The 12,385-nt window shown below is 48.0% G+C and overlaps 1 protein-coding gene across 4 annotated transcripts; it reads right to left on the minus strand.

Annotated features, from left to right (window-relative positions):
• Window positions 1-1,561: 1,561 nt before the first annotated feature.
• On the minus strand, window positions 1,562-11,361 carry NAA20 (N-alpha-acetyltransferase 20, NatB catalytic subunit). 4 transcript variants are annotated; one of them, XM_059720251.1, is made up of 7 exons: window positions 11,219-11,297; window positions 9,378-9,483; window positions 8,235-8,259; window positions 6,540-6,630; window positions 5,213-5,348; window positions 3,421-3,566; window positions 1,562-2,060 (listed from the first exon to the last, which is right to left on the minus strand). In XM_059720251.1, exons 2-7 carry the CDS (start codon window positions 9,389-9,391, stop codon window positions 1,975-1,977), a joined length of 498 nt encoding a protein of 165 aa, XP_059576234.1. In that variant the 5' UTR covers window positions 9,392-9,483; window positions 11,219-11,297; the 3' UTR covers window positions 1,562-1,974. The 4 variants fall into 4 exon arrangements, with proteins under 4 accessions (XP_059576234.1, XP_006265957.1, XP_059576233.1 ...); XM_006265895.4 differs by lacking the exon at window positions 9,378-9,483 and having other exon boundaries at window positions 11,219-11,343; XM_059720250.1 differs by lacking the exons at window positions 9,378-9,483; window positions 11,219-11,297 and adding an exon at window positions 11,092-11,212.
• Between the last annotated feature and the right edge of the window lie 1,024 nt (window positions 11,362-12,385).

The raw sequence follows: 12,385 nt of genomic DNA on the forward strand, positions 1-12,385 counted from the left end.
TCAAAAGGCCTAGGAAGGAGAAGCAATGAGTACTGCAGTGTGTGTGGGGGAGGAGTGACTGCAAGGTAAGTGCAGTCTCTTCCCTCTTTGCCTGAGCCTGTGAGTATTTGTTAATCTCTTCTGGTGGCACCCTTTAAAGGCTGTCATAGCACCATCATGGAGAATCACTGCAGTCAAATGCATCTATGCTACACTCCAAAACCTGGCTTTAAGAACACTCAGCTTCATCTTTTCCCTTAGTGAAGACCAGTCTCTCGGGCATCTGAAGAACCTATACAAAGATTTTACTATACGACTTGGTCAATGGAAGACTTTATTATGTGACACAGGATTGTAGCACTTCAGTTACCCTCACGTTTATATGCAGAGGTCTTCAGTGCCCTCCCCAGGCTGCTGTTTGAATCTATTTAGAATTGAAAACAGTAGTAGTATTTGCAGAGCCATCCACTGCTCCCCCCTCCCCTCCCAGTCATTAGGCTGTCTGTTTTCTTCTTAGCCCCCCTTCCCCCTTTGCAAAGCATGGGGCCCAGGGCAATCGCCCTGATTTCTACCCCCCTCCCAGGGATGGCCCTGAACACTTGGATGCATTACCTCTTAGACATGTACTGTGGCCTCAAACTGACTACTATCCATTACAATTTCACGGTAATGTTTGTGGGGGCAGCCTGGAATAGAGAGAAGAGCTACTGATCTTTCTTTGCCTCTCTTCAACACTCTTAGAGTAAAAGGCCTTCAGCTATACGTCTAAGTGCTTTTCATTCTAGCTGGACGAACCCTTCATCCCTGGCTCAACAGCAGCAGGTTATTAAAGAGCTTATACAAACAGCTTTTGTCATGGGAAAGCTGACTTTTCAACTGTGGAAGTAGAATCCCTGTTTTCTATCTTAAAATAAAGGACTGCAGTAAGACTCATTCCCAGAATCACTCATTCCTATTATTCTAGCACAGATTAGCTGCTGCTTCTCAGCTCCTGTTCCCTCCTTTCCCTAAACAGCAGGTGTTCTTATACTCAATACTTCAGAACATTGCTGAGTTACTTCCAATGATGCTCTCAATCAATGCTCAACCTTCTGGCCCTGTGAGCTGGTAGAGTGGTGTGGGACCAGCTCACAGGCCAGATCCAGCACATGGGGTCAGTTCATGGGTACAACCCAGTTCTGTGTCCGAGCATGATGTAGCATGCAAGGCCACATCATTCACCCCACAGGACTCCCTATGGGTCTGAAAATTTGGCAGCTGGAATTAATACTGCCACCACTTCCCTGCCATGAAATTTTCAGACCTGTGGGCCAGATGACATGGTCTCATGGGCTGGATCTGGCCCACTGGACAGAGGTTGAGCACCTCTGCTGTAAGTTTACAGGTCTAGTTTGATCCCTCTCACCAGTACTGCTACCTTTATTCAAGATTCCAAGAGCAATGAGTGTTGGTGAAGTGCAATATATCAGTTTCAGCCAAAATTTTAAACTTGAAAACTAATTATAAAAAGGCAACAGTGGGAACCTGACATGAGAATAAATAGTGTGAGAAAAATCCATGGAATCATTTTAAACACCAGTCACACAATAAACTTGCATTTTATTTTACCTTCCATGTTTTTCAGATCTTACTTTAAAGCTATTATTCAAACAAGCACAAAAATATTGGAGCTGTGATTCCCAGGCCCAGGAGGTGAAAGTACTGACAATCCCTATCTGTGGGACTGATTAGTATAAAACATGATGGTGGAATGTTTAAATCCATTTGCTTTCTTTTTATAAATAACAATGGGAAGTTGAAATATAAACAGTGTAAGCAAACTTATCGTTGCTTTGGGGGCTTCATGGAAGATAACATTTTGAGCCTAGTTTATCCAATTTGTCTATTCTTTCTTCTCATTATAGAGCTTTCAGTTATTTTTAAAAAGTGCTCTCTAAAATCTTTAAATTTGTTCATGTTATTTTTGGTAAACTACCTGAGAACCACAGCGTACAGTTATTCAATATCTTCAGGTCTCACAGGATGAGGCAGTGGTATAATCGATTTCTTCTCTGTATCTCTGGAAAGAGCTTTCCTCATATCTGTTGACAAACAACTAAATGTTACTATAAGGGCAAAGACAATATTAAACCAATATGAAGTAAATTTCCTGTGTAGATTATGATAAATAGGGTAATCTTTCATACAAAAAAGTTCCAGTATAAGCCAGCTACAAATAAAGTGCGAGCAAATGCAACAATCTCATTACTGCAACATAACCGTTGAAATAAGCATTTGGTAAGCCTGCTCCCAGGATACTAGTGCCACATCCTACAGAGTATATGGTGTACTTTAATACATCAGTACTTTTATTTATTTATATGCAACAAAGCAGGACAGAAAATACCTCGTGCATGGCCAAGTGAACATTATGGAAGCAGCCTTTAAGATCCAAAAGTTCAAGACAAGTACTTAATATATCTAGCTTTTAAATTTCCTCTAAAATAAAAAGTCTATCATTCCACAATCTAAGGGGCCTGTAAGCACCAGCAGCAGAATGCAATAAAGGCATAAATAAGTTGGAAAACTCATGTTCATCTTTGCTGACTTCAAATAGTTATAACTGATATCAGGATGTTTCAAAGCATCTGCTACCCAGAGGCCTGCTCCCTCTTCTCCTCAACTCAAGCAAAAGCCCATGCCACAGCTCCCAACCATCAATTTTCCTGCTGTTTATAAAATAAATTCACTTTTGGGGTGTAGCAAAGAATAAAAAAATTCAGTTCAGAAGTAATTTGCTAAAGGAAGGGATGTGCAGGTAAGGGATTCGAGCAGGACCTGCACTTGAACCTTAGCTAGAGAAGGCGCTCCAAAGCAGTCGGTATAACTGCACTGTAAATCTAAAACTACTAAAAATGACTTGCACAGTAGAACCTGGATCATTCATAACTGGGTGGCTCACAACCAAGTTAATTCGCAGCTCGCTGCTGAAAGAAGGACAAGCCATGCAAATGCTGGCTATAGATTTTACTTTAAAGGAAGCCACTTCTCTACTCAGCTGGAGCTTAGCAGTGTCTCAAGGAGCTGATCAGAGAAGCAACACCCTCTGCTGTGGCTTTTATTTCAAAGACCTGGAGTATCTCAGAGGACCCGCAAAGCTGTTTGCTGCAGCTAGACATATCCTCAGTTGGTTCACAAGCCCTCATCTTCACAGGGGATTGGGAACCTAATGCTGTGAAGAATCTGAGTTCCACTGTGCCACCAAATATACATGAGATGTTGAAAAACTAAAATCTGTGATTCAAGTAACACTAATTTCACTTATAAATTGTTGACTGAAGTGACATCATATTTAAAAAATAAATAAAACAAACCAACCAAACCAAAAACCCTCCAAAAGCCTAAGTTGGAGCTTTCCTCCTCAACTACAGGCTGATTTGCTCTAAGGAGTAAAGTGCTTACCATAAGCATCTTCATCAGGCTCGCCATTGCTAGCAGAGTAGTACTCTAGCACAGTCCGGTACACACTGTAGCCTAGTTGCTTGTACATATTTACAGCCACCTGATTTGAGACTCTCACAAAGAGATCCACAAAAAAGCCACCCTTTCTTTGAAAAGGAAAAACAAACAAAGAAAAAAAAATCAAATGAAGAAAGGCACAGCATACTTCTAGAACTCATTGGTGAAACTAAAGAAGCTTCCTCAAAAGATGATATGCAGACTAATACATCCCCTAACTTCTAACGACAGAAGGGCTTTCTTTCACTGCTTTAAAGATTCTTTCACTACTTTCCCTTGCTGGGATCCTATGACCCCAGCTGACTTCCTGCGACTTGGGCAGGGGGCTGGACTCGATGATCTTCTGAGGTTCCTTCCAGCCCTAATGTCTATGAAATCTATGTTATATGACGACCAAATGCTTTTATTATTCCATTACACAAGACAGAATTTTAACCACATGCCCAGAGTTCAGAGAAAAAGGGAAAAGGATAGATTTTACGCATCCATTTAAAAATCTACATGAATATCTTCTGCCATTAACTCCTATCCATCTAACAAGAAAAATGAAAGCCTTGTACACTAGAACTAGCCCTTAATCATATCTGTAAGTAATTATGATGGAGAGTTCTCTATTTCTATGGCTGACCCAGCTTTTAGAAATTATATTGGCTTTAACTCTTCCATCATATCATGTAAATTTATCCCAGTCTGAATAAGGTCTTTTGATTTCTTTGTAGAGAATTAAAATGCAAAATCACATGGTATCTAGAGATGGAAATACCATTTTTCAAAGTATCCATTTAACCTCCTCTAATTATATTGGTTAAATGGTTAATCAATAATGCAGCAGCTCAGGCAGGGTGGCTGTTGGAGCCATTCCAGGAGCCTTTGTGGGGTGGAAGAAGCAGTGGCAAGCCCTACCATACAACACAGCTCAGGTGAAGCCCTACTTTGGAAGGAAGGAAGCTTGTGAACAAGCAGCTAACTGCTTAATTGATAAGTCATTAGGCTGCCCCTTTTCTTCTTAGACTGAGTACTAATCCCCATCCTTGTCCCTCCTGCCTTCCAATTCCTGCTAGAACACTTCGCAGCTTCCCTTCCCCACTTCCCTGCTGGATTGCGTCCAGCCCTGCACTAAAGGATAACCCATAAACTAACTGGTTATCACTGATCTTACTGGTTAAATGATTAATTGTTTAACTTTTCACATCCCTAATGGTATCATCTCATAAAAATAAGACCCGTTCCTCCCCCCCCCCCCCCAGCTGTAATCCATTTAATTTAAAAATACTCAGAAAACTAAAAGTATGGGTGGTAAACTCAGTGGCCTAACAACTTTATAGGAGCTCTCCACTTCTGCCACAGAGCCAGCATTTTGAGATAGGACAGTTTTCTGTCTGAAAAGCATGTAGCGTACTACAGGCAGTCTAGGAAATAGCACTGACGTACTGTGAAGAAAATCTTTTGTATGTAGAGGAGATGTTCTGACTACAACGTAAGTTCCTTCACTCTGGTCCCCACAAAGAAGCATTCACAGCAGCCAGAAAATATCTTAAAATCACTAATCATCATCTAAACCTACCCTCTGTAACCACAGGGTATTTCCATGAACCAAAATACCACTTGTTTAGTAAGTGTCTACTCAATTTTCCACCTATTTAGACAGGTGAGTCAATTGCCTGGACCATACTTAAGTGGCTAAGGCCAGAGCAGCTGAAGAAAAGCTGACATAGAACGTGCACATGGGGCTCACCTTTCTGAAATCTCTTCTAGGAGTTCCATCAATTTAGCAGCTAAACCCAGCCGGCGAAATTCAGGTGCAACAGAGAGAGCAGTAACATGTCCATGCCACTCCTCCCTGGCTACAGAGCCTTCTGCTTTCCCCATTACTGCAGACAAAAGGCAAGCAAAAAGCACTCTTAAGGAAGGCTCTTACTTGGGAAGGACCCAGGGGGCACATGACAGTGGCACGGAGAAGCGGGGTACTTGGGAAGTATGGTGTGTGGGACACGGCTGCCGCTGCCATCCATCACTCTGCATTGTTGCCATGTGCCATTTGCCCGCACCCAAGTACCCTGGCTGGCCAGGGGGAGAGAGAGGCATTGCTGACAGCCGGCTGGACGTGAAGCTGACACTGCAGAAAAGCGGGGGTACCTAGGAAGCAGCGGCATGGGAGGTGGGGCCACTGCTGCTATCCATCACTCCGGGCCACTGCCGCCAGGCACTGCATGCTGCTTTCCTGCGCCAAGTATCCTTACTTCACTGCACTGCTGGCTGTGCATGCGGCTGGCTGACTGCACCCTCTCCCCCCAGCGGACAGCAGCGGCACAGGGAGCTTGCACACAGTGGCTGCCCCCACCACCTATACACTCTGAGTCACCACCATGCACCACGGGTGGAGGGGGTGCTGATGATTGGCCGCATGCAAAACCAGTGGTGTGAAGTAGAGATACTTTGGCACAGGAAAGTGGGGCAGGGCCGCCACCACCACCATCCATCACTCCATGACACCACCAGGTGCTGCTTTCCTGCACCCAAGTATCCCCACTTCTCCGTGTCGCTGGCTTCGCATCTGGCCATCCGTCAGCACCCCCTCCATCCCAGCACGCGGCAGTGGTGCTCAGTGTATAGATGGCAGCAGCTGTGTGGAAGGTCCTTGCACTGCTGCCGCACTGGGGGGTGAGGAGCACTGACAGCCAGCCACACACGAAGCTGGTGGCGCAGAAAAGTGACGCCCAGCAGCAACACGGAATGTATAGATGGTGGTGGCGGCCACATGCAGGCTCCCCATGCCACCGGCTCCGCATCTAGCTGTCTGTTAGCCCCTCCCCTCTGCTCTTTGTCTGGAAGGGGTACCCACCAGAATGGGTACCCTTCTTAAGAAAGGTTGAAAACCCCTAGTCCAAGTAAGCTTCTGCTTCTAATGTAACTTTCTACTTGGTATAAATGTTCAAAATAACTGGAGGCTGAATCTAAACATGTAACTTATAGCACAAAAGAATTTCAATTGCAATGGAATCTGTACAGTTTAAAAACAACAAGTTTTGTCCCCCACAAGCACACTTCAATATGCCACTCACTGTAGCCCATTAGCTCTCCACCAGGTGCTTCTGCAACAATGAAATACTCTGGCCAGTGAGCCAGATATTGTAGATAGAAAGGTATCCCATACTATAAACATTGTGTTAAGGAACAAACAGCTTATGAGACAATGTTGCTTTGTTTAACATACAAAGATGACCTGAAAATGCCTTGCCACAGAAACAGACTACTTATTTACTATTGCTGAGTTGTTGCTCCATTAGCCGCATTCCTGGTGCATCTTTCATTTATCAGAACACTTGATGGAAAGCTTTCACTAGAAGTAGGATCACATATTAGCATCTCTTTGAAGATTTTAGAGAAGGTGAGGCAAGCCAGCAAATGATCCAGTCATGAGAGCAACATAAAATATTAGAGGTGCACTAATATATTGGTCGCATATTAGATCACACCAATAAAGGGAAAATAAACATTACTGGCAGTCAGCTTTTTTTAGCCAGTGTAGCCAATAATGTCACCGATAAACACTGCTGCAGCATGACAGCTTGGAGAGCAGCATCCAGCTGGTAAGTCTGCGGGGGAGGAGGGAAGAAGCATGGGGGGAGGGCCCTAGATCGAGGGCCCCATGGTGAGGGAGGGAGTGGGGCAGGGGCAGAGGCTGGGGCTGCTACCCAGCCAGGGCGGTGAATGCAACCCTGTCAGGAGCAGCGCAGAGCTGTAGATGGCTCATCCGGGAGATGCAGGGGAGTGTGGGTGGCTCCTCACTGCTACACACACCCTCAGGGGAGGCATGGGGGCTTGTGGCCCCCTGGATTTGTGCATGGGTTGAGGTGAGGGCAGGCTGCCTGGTGTGGGCTTGGGGCCAAGGGATGCACCAGCCTCTTCCCACCAGGGCCTGGGCCAGGGCTGGGCTCAGGAGGCCAGGGGTAGGGTGGGCAGCAGCAGCACTAGGAGGGCTAGCTAAGGGCTGGGCCATCCCAAAATTTCCTGTAGCCACAACTCCCAGCATTGCCACTGCCTGCCCCACCCCCAAGTCCAGCCCCAGCCTAGCCTCCACGGGGAAGAGGCTGGCGCTGCCCCAGGCCCCAAGTTCACAGCAGGCAGCCCTGCCTCACCCTGTGCACAAATCTGTGGGGGGCACATGCCCACCCATACCTTCCTCAGGGGTGCACGCAGTGGTGGGAAGCCACCCCTCCTTCCCACCTCACCTGGCAAGCTGCCTACAGCTCTCTCCCACTCCCAATGGGGTCATATTCACCGCCCTGGCTGGGCAGCATCTACCCTGCCTCAGCCCCAGCCCCAGCCTTACTCCCTCCCTCAGCGTGGGGACGCTGATCTGCCTCTACCCCCATGCCCATTCCCCACCCCCACCAACTTACTGGCAGGATGCCACTCTCCAAGCTGCTGGGCTGCATTCCTGTAAATCGGCTATTGGATTAGTATTGGCCAATATGGCTGGTAACAATCAGCAATCCGTATTGGCCAAGAAAATCTTTATCGGTCCAGCCCTATGAAATATACAATTTAAATGGTTTTAAACATTATTTTCAATGACACTGAAGATTGCAGCTGATTTTCAGGAAAGAAACCTTACAAGTTAATTAAATTACCCTGTTATAATAGGCTCAATGGATACAGTACTAATGGATACATTAAATGAGTGCAGTAACAAACAGCAACAGTAATGCAAATAGTCCTGGACAAAGCTGTTGAGGCTAACATTGTAAGGATACAGTCTCTGTGAGTGGATCCAAATTACTGCAAAATAAGAGAAATTAAACTTTAAGAAGGCCAAAACATATATTTGTATTTGAAGAATGAAGTGGAAACAGATTTTACTTCCTGTGATGACAGAGTTCCAGGATATTAAAACCCTACAAAAAGCGAATCTCTCATTGGTGCCAAAGGTGCAGTACTGAATGATTTCCTGTCTGTACGAAAGCTGAGGCAGTTATACAATAACAACTTTAGAGCTACTGTCCAGTTTTAATATTAAAAAGTCTACAGGCAGATTGATGCCATCCTGCATTCTGAACCATGTGGCAAACCCTTTCACCCACAAAGTCCTACTCACTTGAAGGAGTCTTTGCACACATGAACCATTGTGTCCACGTGGACACGGCATCTGAAGGGAATGACAATTCTTTAATTATGCAACTCATTCCCTGTTCTCTTAGAACAAATGTCAAACACAGCCTGGGCTAGACCTGAACTGCAGAGGCTACTCTTGGGCCAGATCTACAGGGCCAGCAGTGACTGCAGCAGGGCCACGTTTAGGCAGCTGAGTGGGTCCATGGGTCTAGAGGCAGGTAGTAGTGCAGGGCTCTGGCCAGGCATTAGCATGGGGCAGGGAGCATATGACCATGTGGGACTCTAGATGGGGAGCAGCATGGAGCCAGGGATGTATGGCAGTGCAGCAGGTCAGAGCATGTGGTGTGCTGTGGTACAGGGCTGGCAGCAGCACAGGTCTGATAGCTTGTAGTAGAAGGAGGCTGCATTTGGGCAGCAGGATGGAGCTGGGAGGCTGTCACTCATGACCATGTCCCCTGGGGTCCAGGGACCCAAATTCTGTGACAGGCCAGATAAAATGGTTCCATGGGCCTGATCTGGCCTGTCAGCTGTATGTCTGACACCCCCATCTTAGCATACTATTTTCTTAGTATCATTTTGGTTCTCCTAATTTTCTCCAGACATTTTAGTTTCTGGTTAGGAGAGAACTACAGTGTCAGTTTTCAGAGAAAACTGTCCTATGCGATTTCCTTATTCTGTGGACTTTTTCTTTTGGAGACACAAAATGAATAAATAAGTCACCTGTTTCATTAGAGGTTACAAGCATTACTCTGAATACCAGCTTATAACAGGAACACATGACTCACTCTCTGTTCTGCATCAAAACTTTTCACCAGTAGCCTCTTTCTGAATCCAGAGCACAGATGGCTGTATTTTAAAATCACTCAAACTTCCAACTGGAAAGGAAGGCTTCTGAGATACAGCAGAAAAAGACATGAAAATGTCTGAAGCACTACTTTTTGTATTTCTTCAGGTCCTCATTCACCACTTTTGCACACTTCAAATAGTTAACTGCCAGTGACCAGAATCAACAATGGTGGGCTGTTCCTCCCCAGACTGGTAGATGAGTTAATAATAACCCAGAAAGTTATGCTGCTATAAACATTGTTTGCCTGAATCAGATCCACCACCATATATACTCCAGGGGTGGCCAACCTGCAGCACATGTGCCACAAGTGACATGGCTGGGTAGCCTGTGTGGCATGCAGCAGATCAGGCAGGAAGCAGAAAGCAAAGTAGCAGACTGGTCAGAAAAGGGGATTGGAGTGGCACTCAGGGAGGGCATGGGGCTAATGTGTGCCATGCCTGCCAAAATGGCCAACCCCCACCAATCTATCCATTGTCAATGGCCCATGTCAAGTGCGCCAAGAGGGGTGGAGGAAACCCCTCAGACAGCTGCTATGGCACAACCTGCCCATGTAGGAACTCCTGCCAGCTCCTATTTAATTCCTGCCCAGGTGCAGCAGCACCTTTTGGGTACTTTTACACATGCTTCGGAGGTGGGAGGGGGGGTGCTTTAATCAGAGCAGCTCCAAGAGCTGGTCTAATTAAAGTGCCCCTGTGTCTCCTATATCAGTGTCCCTGTGCTTAAAAATGATGGTGGGGGTGCCTGAATGACCTCTAGTTTAAGCACCCCCCACTGCCATTTTTAAGCGCAGGGACGCTGATACAGGAGACACGGGAGGCTGCTGGAGCACAGCAATTGCCATGCTCCAGAAGACTCGATTAACTGAGTCTGCTCCGACACACTGGATTTGCTGCATGTCAGAGCAACATCCCACGCCTCCCGCTCGTGTGCAGGTGCCCTGTGTGCCCCTTCCAGCAAGGGGCTTGGTCTGCCTGGGTCAGCTGTGGAGATTTCCATTATGTGTATTAACTTCACACCCTTTGGCTGCGGGCTGGGCAACTCTTGAGCCTCTGTGACTTGCAGCTATGTCCTCCAGGGGTTACCAACACCTTTCTTCACAGGCTCAGGTTGCTTTTAGGCAGACAAGGTTCTTTAGGTAAGTATGGTCTCTTGTATTAGACCAACTAAAATAGGTGGAAAAATTTTTCTTTGCAAGCTTTTGGGTACAAACACCCTTCATCAGGCAGAGGAGGCACTACTTTTATACACCAGGGTTTGGTGTATAAAACCTGCCCTGGGATGCTCAGCAAGGGCCCCTTTTCCCATCCAAATACACCTGGCAGCCCTGTGCCGTTCCCAAGGCTCTCACCCTACCCTGCTCCTCCCCAGCCATAACTCCGCTGAGGGTGCCTGGAGTGAGCCCGCAGGTGCAAGCCCAGGAGGGGCTGGGACCCGGTCCCTCTTGGGCTTGCACCAGAGGGCTCACCCCAGGCCCCCCCACCCATCCCTGGAGCCTTCCCTCTGCTCCAGCCCTTCCCTTCCCTCCCCTCAGCACAGCCTATGGCTACGACAGCACCCGGGCGTGGCGGGAGGAGTTGGTTCGGGGATGTCAGTTGTGGGGGGCGGGGCCAGCCCCCGCCCGCCTCGCCCCGCCCAACGATGGAGGGGGTCACCTGGGCAGGGAGCCCGGCCCTGCCGCGCGCTGGGGTTCGGCCAGGGGGTCCCCCGGCGGGGTCCCGGAAGGAACGTCCCGGCCGCAGGGTGGTGTGGGGGTCATGACGCGCGGGCCCCGCCGCTCACATGTTGTTGAAGCAGAAGAGGTCGTCGCAGGTGAAGGCCCGCAGCGACGTCATGGCGCCCGGCCCAAAGCTCGGCCCCGGAAGTGCTCGCTCCGGCTCAGCAGCTCGGGGCCAGCGCTTCCGCTGCCACGGGGTTGCTGAGCAACGCGGGAGAAAGAGCCGGGAAGGAAGCTCACTGCGGCGCCGGGCAAGGTCTCGCCCCGCCCCCTTCCTGGGCGGGGCTACGGGCCTCTCGCGGGAGCAGACGGCAGGGAACCGCCTCGTTCCCGCTGCTAGGAGCCGGCTGAGATCTGCTTGTCTGCTGGGGTGACCCCCTGCCTCTGGTTCCTGTAGGACCCTCGGCTTTTAGCGTATTTCTTATATACTACCCACGTCACTATTTATTTATTACTATTCTATACACACGCAATATATATAGACATATACAATTATATAAACCACATCCTATTTTATTTTTATATTGTATATATTGTTTATATATGCAGTGTGTGTGTGTGTGTGTGTGTGTGTGTAAAAGAAAAGGGTGGCCAGGAAAATGAAAACCTCCTGCACCCAGTTCCTCATCACTCTCCTGCCCCTACTGCAGCAGACTTTTCAAGGCAAAGATCAGGCTTATAAGCAGGGATCCTGGTTTTCCCTGATAAAAAAAATCACATTCTCTGGCGAGAAATTGCAAACTCCCTGGCAAAAAAACCCAAATCCATTATTAAAATTAAAAGCCCCCAGTGCTGCTGGTGCCTCCCACTGCCCCCACAACAGCCCCCCTGCCCTACTCGTGCCTCTTGCCCCCCAGCCCTGCCAGAGGGGCTCCCAGCTGCCAGGGTCCCAAGTCTGCAGATCCTTGCTCCCAAAAGCAGGCAGCTGCAGCAGAAGCAGCATGGAGCCGGCTCCCCCACTGCTGCTGCTGGCTCCTGGCTCCCTGCATCATTGCCAAAGGGGCCCCCAGCCCCCTTCAAGCCCACTTACCTCACAGGCTCCAGGAGAAGAGTGAGGCTGAGCTGAGCCCAGCAGAGCAGGCCCCGCCCTCCCCCTCCCCCTTTGGGCAGGGCTGGGGTTTCCCACCTTGTTTGCAAACAGCTTTTGCAGGCTGGAGCTCAGCCAGCCTGTAGAACTGTTTGCAAAAGCAGGGAATCTGGGGGTTTCTCTGCTAAAAGGGGAAATCCATGGT

The sequence above is a fragment of the Alligator mississippiensis genome, chromosome 1 (assembly GCF_030867095.1).
Source record: "Alligator mississippiensis isolate rAllMis1 chromosome 1, rAllMis1, whole genome shotgun sequence".
Taxonomy (NCBI): domain Eukaryota; kingdom Metazoa; phylum Chordata; order Crocodylia; family Alligatoridae; genus Alligator; species Alligator mississippiensis.